General features: G+C 45.9%; 1 protein-coding gene across 2 annotated transcripts; it reads right to left on the bottom strand.

Annotated features, from left to right (window-relative positions):
- Window positions 1–1,844: 1,844 nt before the first annotated feature.
- LOC137436485 (biogenesis of lysosome-related organelles complex 1 subunit 4) lies at window positions 1,845–10,349 on the bottom strand. Of its 2 annotated transcripts, XM_078786483.1 has the most exons (6): window positions 10,241–10,349; window positions 9,790–10,029; window positions 4,340–4,411; window positions 3,874–3,972; window positions 3,620–3,757; window positions 1,845–2,455 (listed from the first exon to the last, which is right to left on the bottom strand). In XM_078786483.1, exons 2-6 carry the CDS (start codon window positions 9,991–9,993, stop codon window positions 2,354–2,356), a joined length of 615 nt encoding a protein of 204 aa, XP_078642609.1. In that variant the 5' UTR covers window positions 9,994–10,029; window positions 10,241–10,349; the 3' UTR covers window positions 1,845–2,353. The 2 variants fall into 2 exon arrangements, with proteins under 2 accessions (XP_078642609.1, XP_067986415.1); XM_068130314.2 differs by lacking the exon at window positions 10,241–10,349 and having other exon boundaries at window positions 9,790–10,036.
- Between the last annotated feature and the right edge of the window lie 4,406 nt (window positions 10,350–14,755).

Here is a 14,755-nt window from a genome sequence, read left to right as displayed (position 1 = left end):
ATCTTGCGGATGCGGAAGTATGCATAAACAATTGCGAAAAAGTTCAATAGGAGTTTGTTTCACCCGTCTTTGTTTGATTCACATTCTTATGCACCTCTAATTTGTAATTAAAATACTTTGAGACATGATGGAGTGACTGATGCCATAGTGATGGGTAAAATAGTGGCAAGAGGCTTTGGCTTCGCCGGCTCATTGTGGCTTTGCAGTAGGGTCATATTACCTTAAATATCCCAAATACCGAAAATATATGAATACACAATACACATTATATTTGACTAGGCCTCAAATGGCCTCTCATGGATAACATAAATTGCATATTTTACCAAAACATAAACATCCTTAATGGCATTGCAAACTGTCAAGACAAACCTAATTTACCCTGGATTTACCTTCAGATGTTACCCTTGCCTTTAGATGTTACCCTTGTCCCATTTACATTGTCAGCCCCAGGGTCTTGTTGTCGATGCTGCCCCGTTGGTTGTTCCAAGTGTGCGCTACGCTGCGTATGTCGTGAACCCAAGGCTGAGCGCTGCACCTGCTGTGCATGAACATGGTTGGCTGCTCTGTGGCCCCAAACTGTGCATCGCTGCTGTGATTACGCCATCCAGCTTCCCAATGCTGACTCGCCAAGCCTTGCTTGTCATGCTCCAGCTTTTGCTTCGCTTTTGTTGGAATATACCATTTAAAAAATAATTTGAACAAGAGATACTCACGTATCTGGTGATTTACTGATAATTTGTTTCCATGAAATTCTTCATTTATTATTAATAAATTTATTGTGAAAACATTCTAAAGATGTGTACCAGTTGCTTTTTGCTCATATTATACAACACTTTTGCCTAAATATATATATAGATATATATGTATTCTTTTTACTAAACCTCAAATTAATCTGTACTTAAAGATTACAAGTAATTAACATTAAAATCTGCATTTGATGGATTTTTCAGGCACAGATTGATTGCAGGAACAAAAATGATTTGGGTCTTGGTAATACAGCCAGTCTGGACCAAAATTCGCACATTTTCGCACAATACTACCAGGCTTGCTGATGTAATGGTTGGAGCCTGTCCGCTTTGTACACAAACTAAACTTGACAAAAACAACAGCTGAAAAAAAATGCTCCATTTATTAATTATTTTCTCCATTTTTTCATAATAAAAGCTTATTGAAAATTTGATAAAGATTTGTTGAAAAAGCTCAAATGGTAAAAAGGTTATGGCCTGGACGCACACACTCAGACACGCATGCGCGTACACACACACAGGCGAGCACTCTCCCGGAGAGAACAGGGCCCTCGCCCGTTCCTCTGGAAATCTCACATTCAATATTGTCTGGAACCGCAGCCTTGCTTTCCAATCTGCCAGCCAATAATTGTATTCCGAAGGTCTTCCCAAAATGCTTATCCAATTTTCACCACAGAGCACAATCACCGGGTCTCTGAGTGGTATTGTTTTGTACGCCACCTCTGAGGTTGGTGTGCCGCACGACTCTTTTTGGACCAATCCTATCCTCACTCTACATTAATGACCTCTGTGCCTCCCCATAAAACAATCCGACATTTTATTGCTAACACCATCCTGCGTAAAATAGTACACCAGACATCAAAAGGAGGTTCTTGTAACATTCCCACCTGAAAAGCTGGCAAAAAGACGTTGGCCAGCTACCTGCAACATGCCTATTAATGAGGAAAGTCACATGGTCTCAGCGGCCGAACCAATCATTAGCCATGGAAGCTCATCACTGCAGACAAGGACGTTACCCGAAGGACCATGGAATATGGGTCCCAAATCTGGGATGGCTCAGCTGTTCCCCCATCTTTCTCTCATGGAGGCAGGAAAGTCTACGGTTTTCAATTTATTAACATCTCTCAAAAGAATGCCAAGACCCAGGGTCTGCCAAGACAACTCTGTATTACTTGCAAATTTTACTTTTCGAATCAAATTTAATGCCTTAAATAATCAACTATATCGAGCCATTCACGAACAAACTGCAAAATAATGTCAGAATGCAAACACTTGCAATTGCATGCTTGCGATCATGTAAACAAAAGTAGAAATCCTACACCGTATCATTATTCAATATAACTTGACAAAAGAAATTATCTTTTCTGAGCAAAGAGAAAAATTTTAATACGAAAGTAAAATGTGAATGACTTCTCGAAATGACTTCATTTGTACGACGGCAGCCACTTTTGGACAGATTTACTTACACGTTTGTATTGTAGCAAGATGGCTGGTTGCCTTTTGAAAATTCTCCACGAAACAAGATGCCGTGTGTGCATTGAAGCAATCGGTTAAAATGATATAAAGTCAATTGGCCAACAGGACGTAATCACAAAAGAAGAGATTCATCATTGCTGCGCCCAATCAGAGGATGGGAAAAAGTCATCAGTGCAGAGGATTGGTGGAGCCTCAAAATGGGGAGCAACGGCTTCCTCCCTTGGTCCAGTGCCCTGACGGCAAATCATAGCCAGGAAAGAAGACAGATCACAATCAATGATGCTTTGGTGTTTGTTCAAATTTTGCCAATCATTCTAAATACATTAATGTTCGTCTAATTTTGCAATTCCAAAATAGAGAGTGTTCTATTATTGTGTCAAGGGGTGAGTTAAGAAACATTGTGATAAGATAACACAGAGCTAAACAATAGATTGGAGACAAAAGTTTCGTTTTGCTTTGACTACTGCAGTGAAAAGGAGAGTTAAACTTACAAGTAAATAAATAACTATAAAGTAAATTTTGACGGGAATACGTTACGATCTCCAAAATGATTTTCAAATGACCTTTGACCTGTTGAACCCAAAATTTAATCAGTTCATCTTTGCATTACAGTACGTGCTTGTGCAGGCTGGCAGCATAGCATAGAGGTACGCACACTCGCCTCTAAACAGTCCAGCCTGGTTTTGAATCCCGATCCAGCTATAAACTGTCATCCCGGTTTTTCACAGGCAGGATAATTGGTCAATGTGCGTTATGGCCCGGACGCCATAACAGTGCCCGACGTGTCCCAACAAAAGAATCCCAAACTGTCCCGTCCATTGTTGGGACTTTCGAGCCAAAAGTCCCTCCGATGGACGTTTAATTTGGTGTCCAGACTGCGGGCATTGGTTGATGGGGGTTAAAGATCCCACGGTGTCCTTTGCAAAGAGTAGGCAAACCATCGCCAGCACCATGAACAAATTCCAAATCCCTGCCATGACTTCCTGTGCCAGAGCGGCGACCCGTCCAGGATTGTAACCCTAACCATATAAACTGATTTGGCAGAACCGACACTGTATAGAGCATGATCTGACATACTTGTACCAAGCTTTGTCCAAACAAATATCTGCTCCTTTCAAATAAAGGTCACATGACCTTCAATCTTTGATCTTTGAGCCAAAGTATAATCACTTCATCTTTTCATCATCGTACATACTTGTACCAAGTTTGGTTAAAATCCCTTCAGCAGTTCACAAGTTACCACAGCAACGATAATCTGCTACGCACACATGGATGGACGGACGGACGGACAAACGGCCGGACGGACAACCCAACAACATATTGCCTTAGGTTGTTGAGGCGTTTACAAAAAGGTATAAGAACAGCACGTAGACAATCTCATGTGTGGATGGTCTCACAGTGCGAAAGGTCGGCACACTGATGGAGCGCAGAAGGCCTCGCAGAGTGCGTGGGAGTGGGCCGCTCAGCTCTCGCTCAGCCCGAGTCACCGCAGTTTCCAGGCCTGCCACGGATTTAGCCGCCACCTTCACAAAAACCTGGAACGCACCACAGAAAGCCTTTTTGGTTATTGATAGTTCACACCACCTTACACAACAGCACATACCCACACCTTCTGTAAAATTCCCAAAGGCTACAAATCCCAATGCAAGACCTCCAGGCGGTCGATGCGGCTGTAAACGGTGCGCATGGCAGCTGCATGGGACTGTATCGCTGGCAAATGTGTGAACACTTCCCCTGATGACTGGCGTACCTGTGCAAACCAGACGGAAAAGATCGTGTTCAACACATGGGATTTTGAAGGACATGGCAAAGTGACGTGTCCCAACAAAATAATCCCAAACTGTGTAGGTGTTGCTAGTTGTGATAATTATCCACCGATGTGCAGTTTTTGCTTCCTTGGTTACTTACATGAATCCCTTTCATCACTTTTTATGTATTTTTTTGTTTTTCTCATCAAGGTACATGTCATGCTCATTCTTGAGCCAAACTATCTTTGTTTATCTACCTTTATTCTACAAGCATCGCATTGCTTGTGTTTTTAATAATGAGAACCTGCTCCATTCAAGCCTTAGTGTTCATTTGTGATTTGTGACATCTGTGGATCACATGACACTTACAACATCCAGAATTCCACAAAACTCCTCCAGCCACATGAGCATCTCCTCAATGTCTCTTTCGACGCCTGCTGCCTGCAGAATGGGCACCATTATGAGTACAGGATGGTGCATAACATTGGCACCTTCAGACTCTTGGGTCGGGATCTCATAAACACCATGATCAAATATGATAAGAGAAATAAATACCACCGCTGTTATATTCTAATTATCATTATTCCCGAGGAGGGAGGAAAGGCTGTACTATATTTTTATTTCCCAGGCAGGGATTGCATTGAAACTGAAGAAGAAGAAGAGGGGAATACTTGGGGTGTGGTGATCTAATGCATGCTGGACACATACATATATATATAAGCAGAAGTACTTGGCGTTGCCGGGCAGGGGAGGGGGGAAGGGAAGGAGGGGGAGGGGGAGGAGGAGGAGGAGGAGGAGGAGGAGGAGGAGAGGGGGGAAGGGGAGGAGGAGGGAGAGAGGGAAGGGGAGGAGGAGGGAGAGGGGGAAGGGGAGGAGGAGGGAGAGGGGGAAGGGGAGGAGGAGGGAGAGGGGGAAGGGGAGGAGGGAGAGGGGGAAGGGGGAAGGGGAGGAGGAGGGAAGGGGGGAGGAGTTGGGAGGGGGAAGGGGGAAGGAGAGGGGAGGGGAGGAGAGGAGGGAGAGGAGGAAGAGGAGGAAGGGAAGGAGAGGGGGAGGGTGAGGCGGAGAGGGAGGGAAGGGGGCGGGGGAGGGAGGGGAGGAAGAGTGAGGGAACGGGGAGAAGGGGAGGGGAGAGGAGGAGGGGAGGGGGTTAGGGAGGAGAGGAAGGGGGTTCATATATATATATATATGCTGGTTTGTAAATGTGGCGTTCATCACGTTTGAGTTGTGTGATTCCGATCAGGAAGAAGAAGAAGCCTTGCTACCAACTTCGTACACTTCCGGAATTGTTTGTTTATTTGTGCTCAAATGTCTGGTGATTGTTTTGTATATATTTATGCGAATGTGTACTTGTATATAACTGTCATTAACCCTTTGAGTACGGGATTTTTTTTGATAAAAATACCCCCGGTACGGGATTAATTTGGCATTTTGGTACGGGAATGCAACAACGTACTGACGATCTATTTATAGGTATAGTCCATGACATGTAGCAACGTCATCTGTACACAAAACGTTTTCGCGGGTGGCGGCACTGGACGTCACCCGTATTCAAAGAGTTAATTTAAAAAGGCTTAGGCACGATCGAGCGATAAAAATAAAAATAAAATAAAAGCTGCTCCCCAATTTTTTTTTTTTGTTTGTTTTTTCGGCTAAAACACTCCCAGGCACTCACTGATGAACCTCTGAAAGTTTGACGAAGATCCGTTCAGCCATCTCTGAGAAAAATGGCGACACACAGACAGACAGACATCTCTCATATAGTAGATATTGCGTCAAGCACTCTTTATGTGTGAAGAGAGAACTACGCGTTCTGACCGCACCATGTTCTGGTCTGCGCTGCATTCATCTTGGTAAGACCAGATCGATGGCTTGGTCTTCATACTTTGCTTGAGTAAACTTCATACGATTCAATTCGATTGTACCAACCGATGTTTTTCAAATAGATAATTCAAATATACAATTATTTCTAGTACCAACCGAGAATGAAGGCATGGAGGTTGAAAGAGGCGACGGTGAGGGGGGCATTAAAAGAGAGCCTGAGTATGGTAGAGGTTGATGTGGTTGAGCTTGAAAGTGGTTGGATGTCAATGAAAGATAGTCTGTTGGGAGCCGTTGGTGAGGTATGTGGATGGACAAAAGCATCACCAAGGCACTCGGAAACATGGTGGTGGGATGATAAAGTTGGAAAGAGGATTGACGAGAAGAGGAAGAAGTTCATGGAGTGGCAGAAGGCGAAGGGTACGGGAGCAGAAAAAGCAGAGCATGAAAGTTATAAGGCAGCCAAGAAGGCTGCAAAGAAAGAGGTAGCAAAGGCGCAGTAGGCATGTAGGAAAATGTTCGGAGAACACTTTGATTCGGAAGAGGGCCAAAGAGCGGTATTCAGGATTGCAAAGCAGATAGCGAAAGAAAGGTGCGATGTGATGGGGGTGGGTTGCTTGAAGGATGAAGTGGGACAAATCGTTGTAGACCCAGATAGAATTAAAGGAAGATGGAAAAGATATATGGAAATGCTGTTGAATGCAGAGAATGAATGGGATGGCAACAGAGAGTAACCCAGTTTTAGGACCGGCAGAGAAGATAACTGAGAAGGAAGTTGAGGAAGCGATAAAAGCAATGAGGAGTAGAAAAGCGGGAGGGCCGACGGGAGTTGTGGGAGATATGTTGAAGGCAGCGGGAAGTTGGGGTGTGAAGAGAATGATAGAGATCTGTAATCTGGTGGTGAAAGAAGGCCGCATTCCAGTGGATTGGGAACTGAGTACCCCCGTCCCTCTATACAAGGGGAAAGGTGACCCTCTGGACTGTGGCTCGTGTCAAGCGATAAAGTTATTGGAGCATGGAATGAAGGTATTGGAAAGGGTGTTGGAGAGGAGGAGAAGGAAGAAAGTGAAGATCAGGAAATGCAGTTTGGATTTACACCAGGAAGAAGAACGAGATACACACTTTTTATTGTAAGGCAGTTGCAGGAGAAGTACATGGAGAAGAGGAAGAACTTGTTTCTTGTGTTTGTTGATCTGGAGAAAGCATTCGATAGGGTTCCACGCAAAGTATTGACATGGGCATTGAGGAAGTTAGGAGTGGAGGAATGGTTGATCAGAGTAGTGATGGCAATGTACAAAAGAGCGCGCACAGCTGTAAGGACGAAGGACGGGAACAGTGGTGAGTTTGAGGTGAAGGTGGGAGTGCATCAGGGGTCGGTACTAAGTCCACTACTATTTGTAGCTGTGATGGAGGTGCTGGCTCAGAACGTAAAGGAGGGTTTACCGTGGGAGTTGTTGTATGCAGATGATCTGGTGTTGATTGCAGAAAGTATGGATGGACTGAAGGAGAAGATGAACAAATGGAAGGAATGTATGGAGACAAAAGGTCTGAAGGTGAATATCAGAAAGACGAAGGTGATGGCAAGTGGTAAAGCATGTGGTGAGGTGGAAAGAACTGGGAAGTGTCCGTGTGCAGGAAGGGTGTCGGAGTGAACTCCATTCAATGTACAATGTGCGCTGAGTGGGTTCATCAAAAATGTAGTGGTCTGAGGGTCATTAACCAGTGTGGCAGCTACATTCAAATGTAAGGTGTGCACAGAGGGAGCTGCAGATGGAGGAAATGTTGAGTTGGATCTTGGAGACGGCGTGAAGCTGGAAGGTGTGAAAACATTTTGCTACCTAGTAGACATGTTGAATGGAGAAGGTGGATCAGACTCGGCAACGGTTGCTATTGTGAGATGTGCATGGAAGAAGTTTCGGGAACTGAGTGGCGTGCTATCGAGGAGGGGAGTGTCATTGAAGCTGAAGGGAAAGGTGTATGCTGCATGTGTGAGAAGTGTTATGATTTATGGGAGCGAGACATGGGTAATGAACGTAGAGCAGCAACGAAGGCTGGAAAGGGTGGAAATGCGAATGGTTTGGTGGATGTGCGGAGTATCGTTGAGAGAGAGGAAGACAAATGATGAATTGCGAAAGATGATGGGAATAGAGCCTGTGATTGATGCTGTGAAGAGGAACAGGTTGAGATGGTTTGGTCATGTGTTGAGGAAGGATGAAAGTGACTGGTTGAGAAGAGTGATGGAAATGAATGTAGAAGGAAGTAGAGGATGGGGAAGACCAAGAAAGACTTGGCTAAAGGTGGCGGAAGAAGAAATGCGGGCAAGGGGGTTAACAAAGGGATATGCAGAAAATAGAGCAAAATGGAGAAGATCGTCATGGGGCCCGCAAGGCTAACCCCCGCTCTAGCAGGGAAAATGGCCTTAAAATAATGCCTGTTGTTGTTGTTTGTATGATTCAATAGCTAATACGTTAATTGCTTGTGTGCCTAGGACTTGTGTGAATCGATTTCAATAAAACCTCACTTCTGTGAACGAGGTCTTGGATGAATTCCATGATGGGGATCAAACAACAAACGGGCACCACTATTTAATGCACTTAACTCAATCATTCAGCAGGTATCTGATGCCAGCTGAGAACCTTAGATCCCCAGAATTCAGCAATAAGTTTATCTCATCCATCCTATCAAATTAAAATGAACTGGATTTAATACAAGGGACGTCCACTTACTTTTCACCAAAAAACTTAACTGTACATCCCAATACAATCTCCAGTTGTCTGGACGTTTCATGTTAAAATTCCTTCAAGTAAACTTTCCGCACTCCGCAAGCCACATCCGACTGACAATATATACATAGATATGCATAACATTTGTTTGTGACCTTACGACTTTGAGCTCCCAAGGTTAATCATGACGAAACTTTATAAGATCACATTTTTTACCACGTTGCCCCTAAATAGGGGTTTCGAGTCATAAGAAGGTCATTTGGCACGTTATTTCAGTGTTGCACTCCCGAGTTAATTTGTTTGGTGCAGCTTCAGTCCTTTACAACCTTTAGACACTCAAGATCTCTGAGACCATAACACCCTTTGGACTCCTTCATACCCATTTAGACCTTGTTAAGACCTTTTAGACCCCTTCACACCCATTTCACATCAAGCCAAGGCCCCATTAGAACCTTTGCACCGCTTATACCCTTTCGACTCTTTGTTACCTTTTAATACCATTAAAACACTTTAGACCCCTTAGAAAATTGACAAACATTTCCCCAAAAATCGTTTTCACAACCTATTTCTTGCACCATTCGTGTCACATCACAAGTTACAATGATGGATCTGAACTGATATCCCAAGGCTGTGTGCACGCAGCAAGCAGTACGGGTACAGTGCGCGCACACAGCATGGGTACAGTGCGGGCACGCACGATGCAGTACGGGTATGGTGCGGGCATGGTGCGGGCACGCAGCATGCAGTACAGGTACGGTGCGGGCATGCAGCAAGCAGTAGGGGTACAGTGCAGGCATGCAGCAAGCAGTACGGGTACAGTGTGGGCACGCAGCAAGCAGTACGGGTACAGTGTGGGCACGCAGCAAGCAGTAGGGGTACAGTGCGGGCATGCAGCAAGCAGTAGGGATACAGTGCGGGCACGCAGCAAGCAGTATGGATACAGTGCGGGCATGCAGCAAGCAGTAGGGATACAGTGCGGGCACGCAGCAAGCAGTACGGATACAGTGCGGGCACGCAGCAAGCAGTCGGGGTACAGTGCGGGCACGCAGCAAGCAGTAGGGGTACAGTGCGGGCACGCAGCGAGCAGTAGGGGTACAGTGCAGCCACGCAGCAAGCAGTACGGGTACAGTGCGGGCACGTGGCAAGCAGTACGGATACAGTGCGGGCACGCAGCAAGCAGTACGGGTACAGTGCGGTCAAGCACAAAGCAGTACGGGTACAGTGCGGGCACACAGCGAACAGTAAGGGTACAGTGCGGGTACAGTTCGCGCTCCGTGCCTGCGCCTTGCAATCCACAGTCACGTCGGCCGCCATCTCCTCTGCCGCACTCTGCAGGACGGCCTCAACCTCCGTCGGACATTCCGTGCTGTCCGGAGAAACGAGACAAGAGGCCGGCAAAACGGGGAATTCTGGAGAAGCGGGAGGTGTCGACGGGAGGGACGAATCTGTGGGCAAAGGCGACGGATCTCGAGCAGCTGCCATTTGTCTCTTTTCCTGATTGTAAAATAAAAAAAATTCCTGAAATAAAAAGAGTGTACAGTAGTCGCTTACACTGTATTATCTAGACAATAATAATGATAACCTTCTCGTAAAATACCTATTTATTTGTTCATTATCAATAAATATATCTGATAACGCCTTAACAAACGTCATGTTGAATTCCGTTTTTTTCCCGATTTTTAATCAAATTTAACTGCAATGAGAAATGTAGCAAAAGCAGGACCACAACCTTCGGCCTTCCGGATCACCCGAAGGCTGTTAATTTTTTTAGGTCCGAAGAAAAACAACCACCAACAACAACAATAACAACATGAACCACCACCAGGGCGACAACGACCACCATAAGATGAAGAAGAAGAAGAATCAGAAGCAGAGGAAGAAGAAGAAGAGAAGAAGAAGAAGAATAGGAAGAAGAAGAGGGAGCAGGTGAAGAGGAAGAAGAGGAGGAGGGAAGAAGAATACGAATAGACCAAGAAGTACAATAACAAGTACAGATACATTCAAAGCACACCACCCCCCATGCCAAATAAAGAAATATCCTCCAGCGCGGCATTAACGCCGTGCAGCTCATCGAGACTGTATTTGGAGGGAGAGGTGTACAATAATTGATTGATTAATTGCATAATTAAAATCAACAAATAATGATCATAATGTAGTGCGGTGCTATGCGCACGACTTGTCTTGCCAATGAAGGAAGCAACAACGAACGTAATCAAAAGAGTCTTTATTCCAAGGATCACACTATAGCACCGCCGTGCTCGGGGCTGTGTGCCCCCCCCCCCCCCCCGTGTATAGCCCGAGGCCACGCCTACCCCTCGGGCGTGGCCGACACCCTCCTGGAGCGCGGAATGATGTCATCGCACCAGCGAGCCATCGTGTCCGCCACAATAATATATTTTCTTAATTAATTGGCTAATAGCATACCTTAACCACCAATGCTTCATCCGAAGCTCTAACTTTAAAAAAAAAAAATTAAATAAGCTATTAATAGCAAAAATTAAATAATTAATTGATCAATTAAAAAAATTATTGATGGATTAATTGATTTATCAATAAATCAAAAATATCCTTTATAGCCACATCACTTTTTCACTATCGTGTCCAAATATTAGGTTCCTAGCTCAAAAGGTGCCTGAGATATTGCCCAGATGAGAAAGAAAGTAAATAAATGATTAAATATATAATTGAAAATAAATAAATAATAATCATAGAATCATTAAATTTTTTATCAATTGGCCAATAGAATACCGAAACCACCACCGTTTCATCCGAATCTGTAACTTAAAAAATAATAATAACGAAGTCATTAATCGAATAATGAATCGATTAATTTAGGCCTCAGTCACACTGGATCGTACGATTTCTGGATCGTGCGATTGATGGCAATCGGGCCGAGGTACGACCAATCGTCAATGTTTGCTCCGCTCTCCATTTGCGATCGCAAACAGCGATTGGTCTTTGGGGTCATTGTACGATTGGTGGTACGCGTGGTTGTGCGATCACCAACGATTGGAGAAGATCGATCGCAAGATCAATCGTAGGTAATCGTGCGAATAGTGGTGGCGATCAGTGACCAATCGTACGGTCAATCGTGGCGACTTGCGACCGCTCGGACAATCAATCGTGGCGACCTGCGAATGCTCGCACTACCGATCGTGAGGTTGAACGACAGGTGGCACCACCAATCGTCAGGTGGCAGGACCAGTAGCACGACCAATCGTGCGACTACTTGACCCGCGATCATGCACGACTGGTGGTGCGTCCATGTGCAACTGGTGGTATGACCATATAAGACCTGTCTGCCACCTCTTACGATTTGGAATCGCAGGTCAGAAGTTTTGAACATGACCATCGACCTTGCTGCGACTGATTTTGCTCTGGCGATCACCCACGACCTCTGTGACCAGTCGCGCGCTCTTTCTACGATTTGCCCGCGGTTCACAAAATTTTCGGTCGCAGCTGGTCGTAACCTGGTCGCAGGCCCGGTGTGACTGGGGCTTTATTAATCAACCCGCAGAAGTACCCGGTGTTGCCGGGCGGGGGAGGGGGGAGGGGGACAAGAGGGGTGGAAGGGGAGGGGAGGGGAGGGAAGGGGAGGGGACGGGAGGGGAGGGGGAGGAAGGGGAAGGGGAGGGAGGGGAGTGGGAGGGGAGGGGGGAAAGGGACAGGGGGGAATGGGGGGAGGAGGGGAATGGGGCGGAGGGGGGAAGGGGGTGGAGGGGGGAAGGGGAGGGGAGGATGGGGAACGGGAGGGGGGAGGGGGGGAAGGAGGAGGGGAAGGAGGGTGGAAGGGGAGGGGGGAAGGGGATGGGAGGGGAGGAGGGGAGGGAGGGGAGGGGGAAGGGGACGGGAGGGGAGGGGGGGACGGGGAGGGAGGGAAGTGAGCGAGTCTGGCGGCGAGGATGGAACATCATGTCATCGCTCTGAGCGAATCAGCGAGCTGCTCTGGCACAGGCTGAGATTCAGTGTATAATGTTCCTCGCTGAAATGCGCTACGTTAACTATGAATAAAAAATATGGATCTCGTCATCGGAGGTCATTTTTAGGTAGGCCATGTCCTTCCCAGGCCCAATGGCCACGTCTATGCCAAAAATCAAGTACGTGGGCCTCTCCGTTTCAGAGTCTATAGGTAACACACACACAAACTGTGTTTTATTTATACTAGGGCATGCCCGTACTATATATATGCCCGTACTATATATCTATCTAAAATTATATCCCCCCCCCTCTATTTACATGAAATGGTTTGGTCCATTCGCAACGCCAAAGCGAACGGCGAACGGCTTGCGAGTACAGTGACAATCCCCCCCCCTCTATTTACATGAAATGGTTTCGTCCATTCGCAACGACCACAGAACCCCCCCCCTCTATTTACATGGAATGGTTTGGTCCATTCGCAACGCCAAAGCGAACGGCGAACGGCTAAATCGCCATAGCTCGGTAAGTACTTGTCCAATTAATTTCAAACCTTGAAAAGGCACATCCTCGGGTCCCCAGCAATATACCTGGCAAGTTTCAAGTATATCGGACCGGTAGAGTTGTCGAGAAATCGTTGTCGCATACATACACACACACATACACACAGAGATTAGTGGAATTATAGATACTAGGGCATGCCCGTACTATATATATGCCCGTACTATATATCTATCTAAAATTATATCCCCCCCCCTCTATTTACATGAAATGGTTTGGTCCATTCGCAACGCCAAAGCGAACGGCGAACGGCTTGCGAGTACAGTGACAATCCCCCCCCCTCTATTTACATGAAATGGTTTCGTCCATTCGCAACGACCACAGAACCCCCCCCTCTATTTACATGGAATGGTTTGGTCCATTCGCAACGCCAAGCGAACGGCGAACGGCTAAATCGCCATAGCTCGGTAAGTACTTGTCCGATTAATTTCAAACCTTGAAAAGGCACATCCTCGGGTCCCCAGCAATATACCTGGCAAGTTTCAAGTATATCGGACCGGTAGTTGTCGAGAAATCGTTGTCGCATACATACACACACACATACACACAGAGATTAGTGGAATTATAGATAGATAGGTGAATAGATAGGTAAATCAAAATGAGCCTTTGCAGTCAAATCACTTGGTCATTGTCATGTCCAAATATCAGCTTCCTAGCTCAAAAGGTGCCTGAGATATTGCCCAGATGAGATAGGAAATAAATAAGTTCCTAATTAATCGATAATAATTAAGTAATTGATCAATTAATTAATTTATCAAAAAACAAAAAATACCCTTTTTGCCAAAGCTCAAAGGATGGCTGAGATATCGCCCGGACAAACAAGAAAACAAACAAACAAACAAGAAGACGTCATGCAGAGCACGATACTTGCAAAATCCCCCCTTTCCCCTCCCCCCAAAAAAGGATGCCATTGATCCATTCATCCAGATTAAAATTGACGATCCTGGCCAAAGCTCGGGTGAATAGGATGAAAAGTGACGATTTTTTCAAATGAAAATTGACGATTTTATACGTTTCACCTTGAATTGACCCAAAGGTCCTTTTTACCAAAGGTTACCTTTTTTTTTTTTTTTTTTTTTTGTATACAAGATCGAGGCTCGTGAAAGAGCTAACATTAATCACACAAAAAGACAAACCGACACACAAAACACAAAAAACAAGGGGAGCGGCAGACAAGATGGGGAGAGAGGGGGAAGGACACAAAAGAGAGGGGGAAGAGGGGGAAGGACACAAACACAACATTTGAGAGCAGGGACATCGGGAGGACTTGGGGGGAGGTGGGAGAGGATTAAAACATATGAACACTGCAAGGACTCTGGGGTGAATTACCGGGGGTAGAAAAGATCAAGGTTTTCGATGGGGGACGATAAGAGATGGTGGTGAACAGCTGTTTTAAAGACCTGGAGGGAGGAGTGGGATTGAAGGGAGTGGGGGAGTTTGTTCCAGAGGCGGGAGAAAAGGGGAATGAAAGAGTGAAGGTGAGCAGAGAGCCTAGACTTTGGCAGTTTAACCATAAGAGGGTTGCAGGCAGATCTTGTGCGACCTGAAGGAATATTGGGGGGACAGAGCACAGAGAGAGCTGGGGGAGCAAGGCCAGAGAGGAGTCGGTAGAAGACAGAAAGACCACCAACCTGCTTGCGGTGAGTGAGTGAAAGGCCCTCGGCGTTGACTACATCGCAGGAGATTCCAATGATTCTGAAAGCTTTGGCCTCAACAGCGTGAAGCCGAGCAAGGTGTGAGGCAGGAGCACCAGCCCAGAGGGGGGAAC

Source organism: Myxine glutinosa, chromosome 11 (assembly GCF_964187855.1).
Source record: "Myxine glutinosa chromosome 11, kmMyxGlut1.1, whole genome shotgun sequence".
Lineage (NCBI taxonomy): Eukaryota > Metazoa > Chordata > Myxini > Myxiniformes > Myxinidae > Myxine > Myxine glutinosa.
This window is presented reverse-complemented; position numbering and strand designations above follow the sequence as displayed.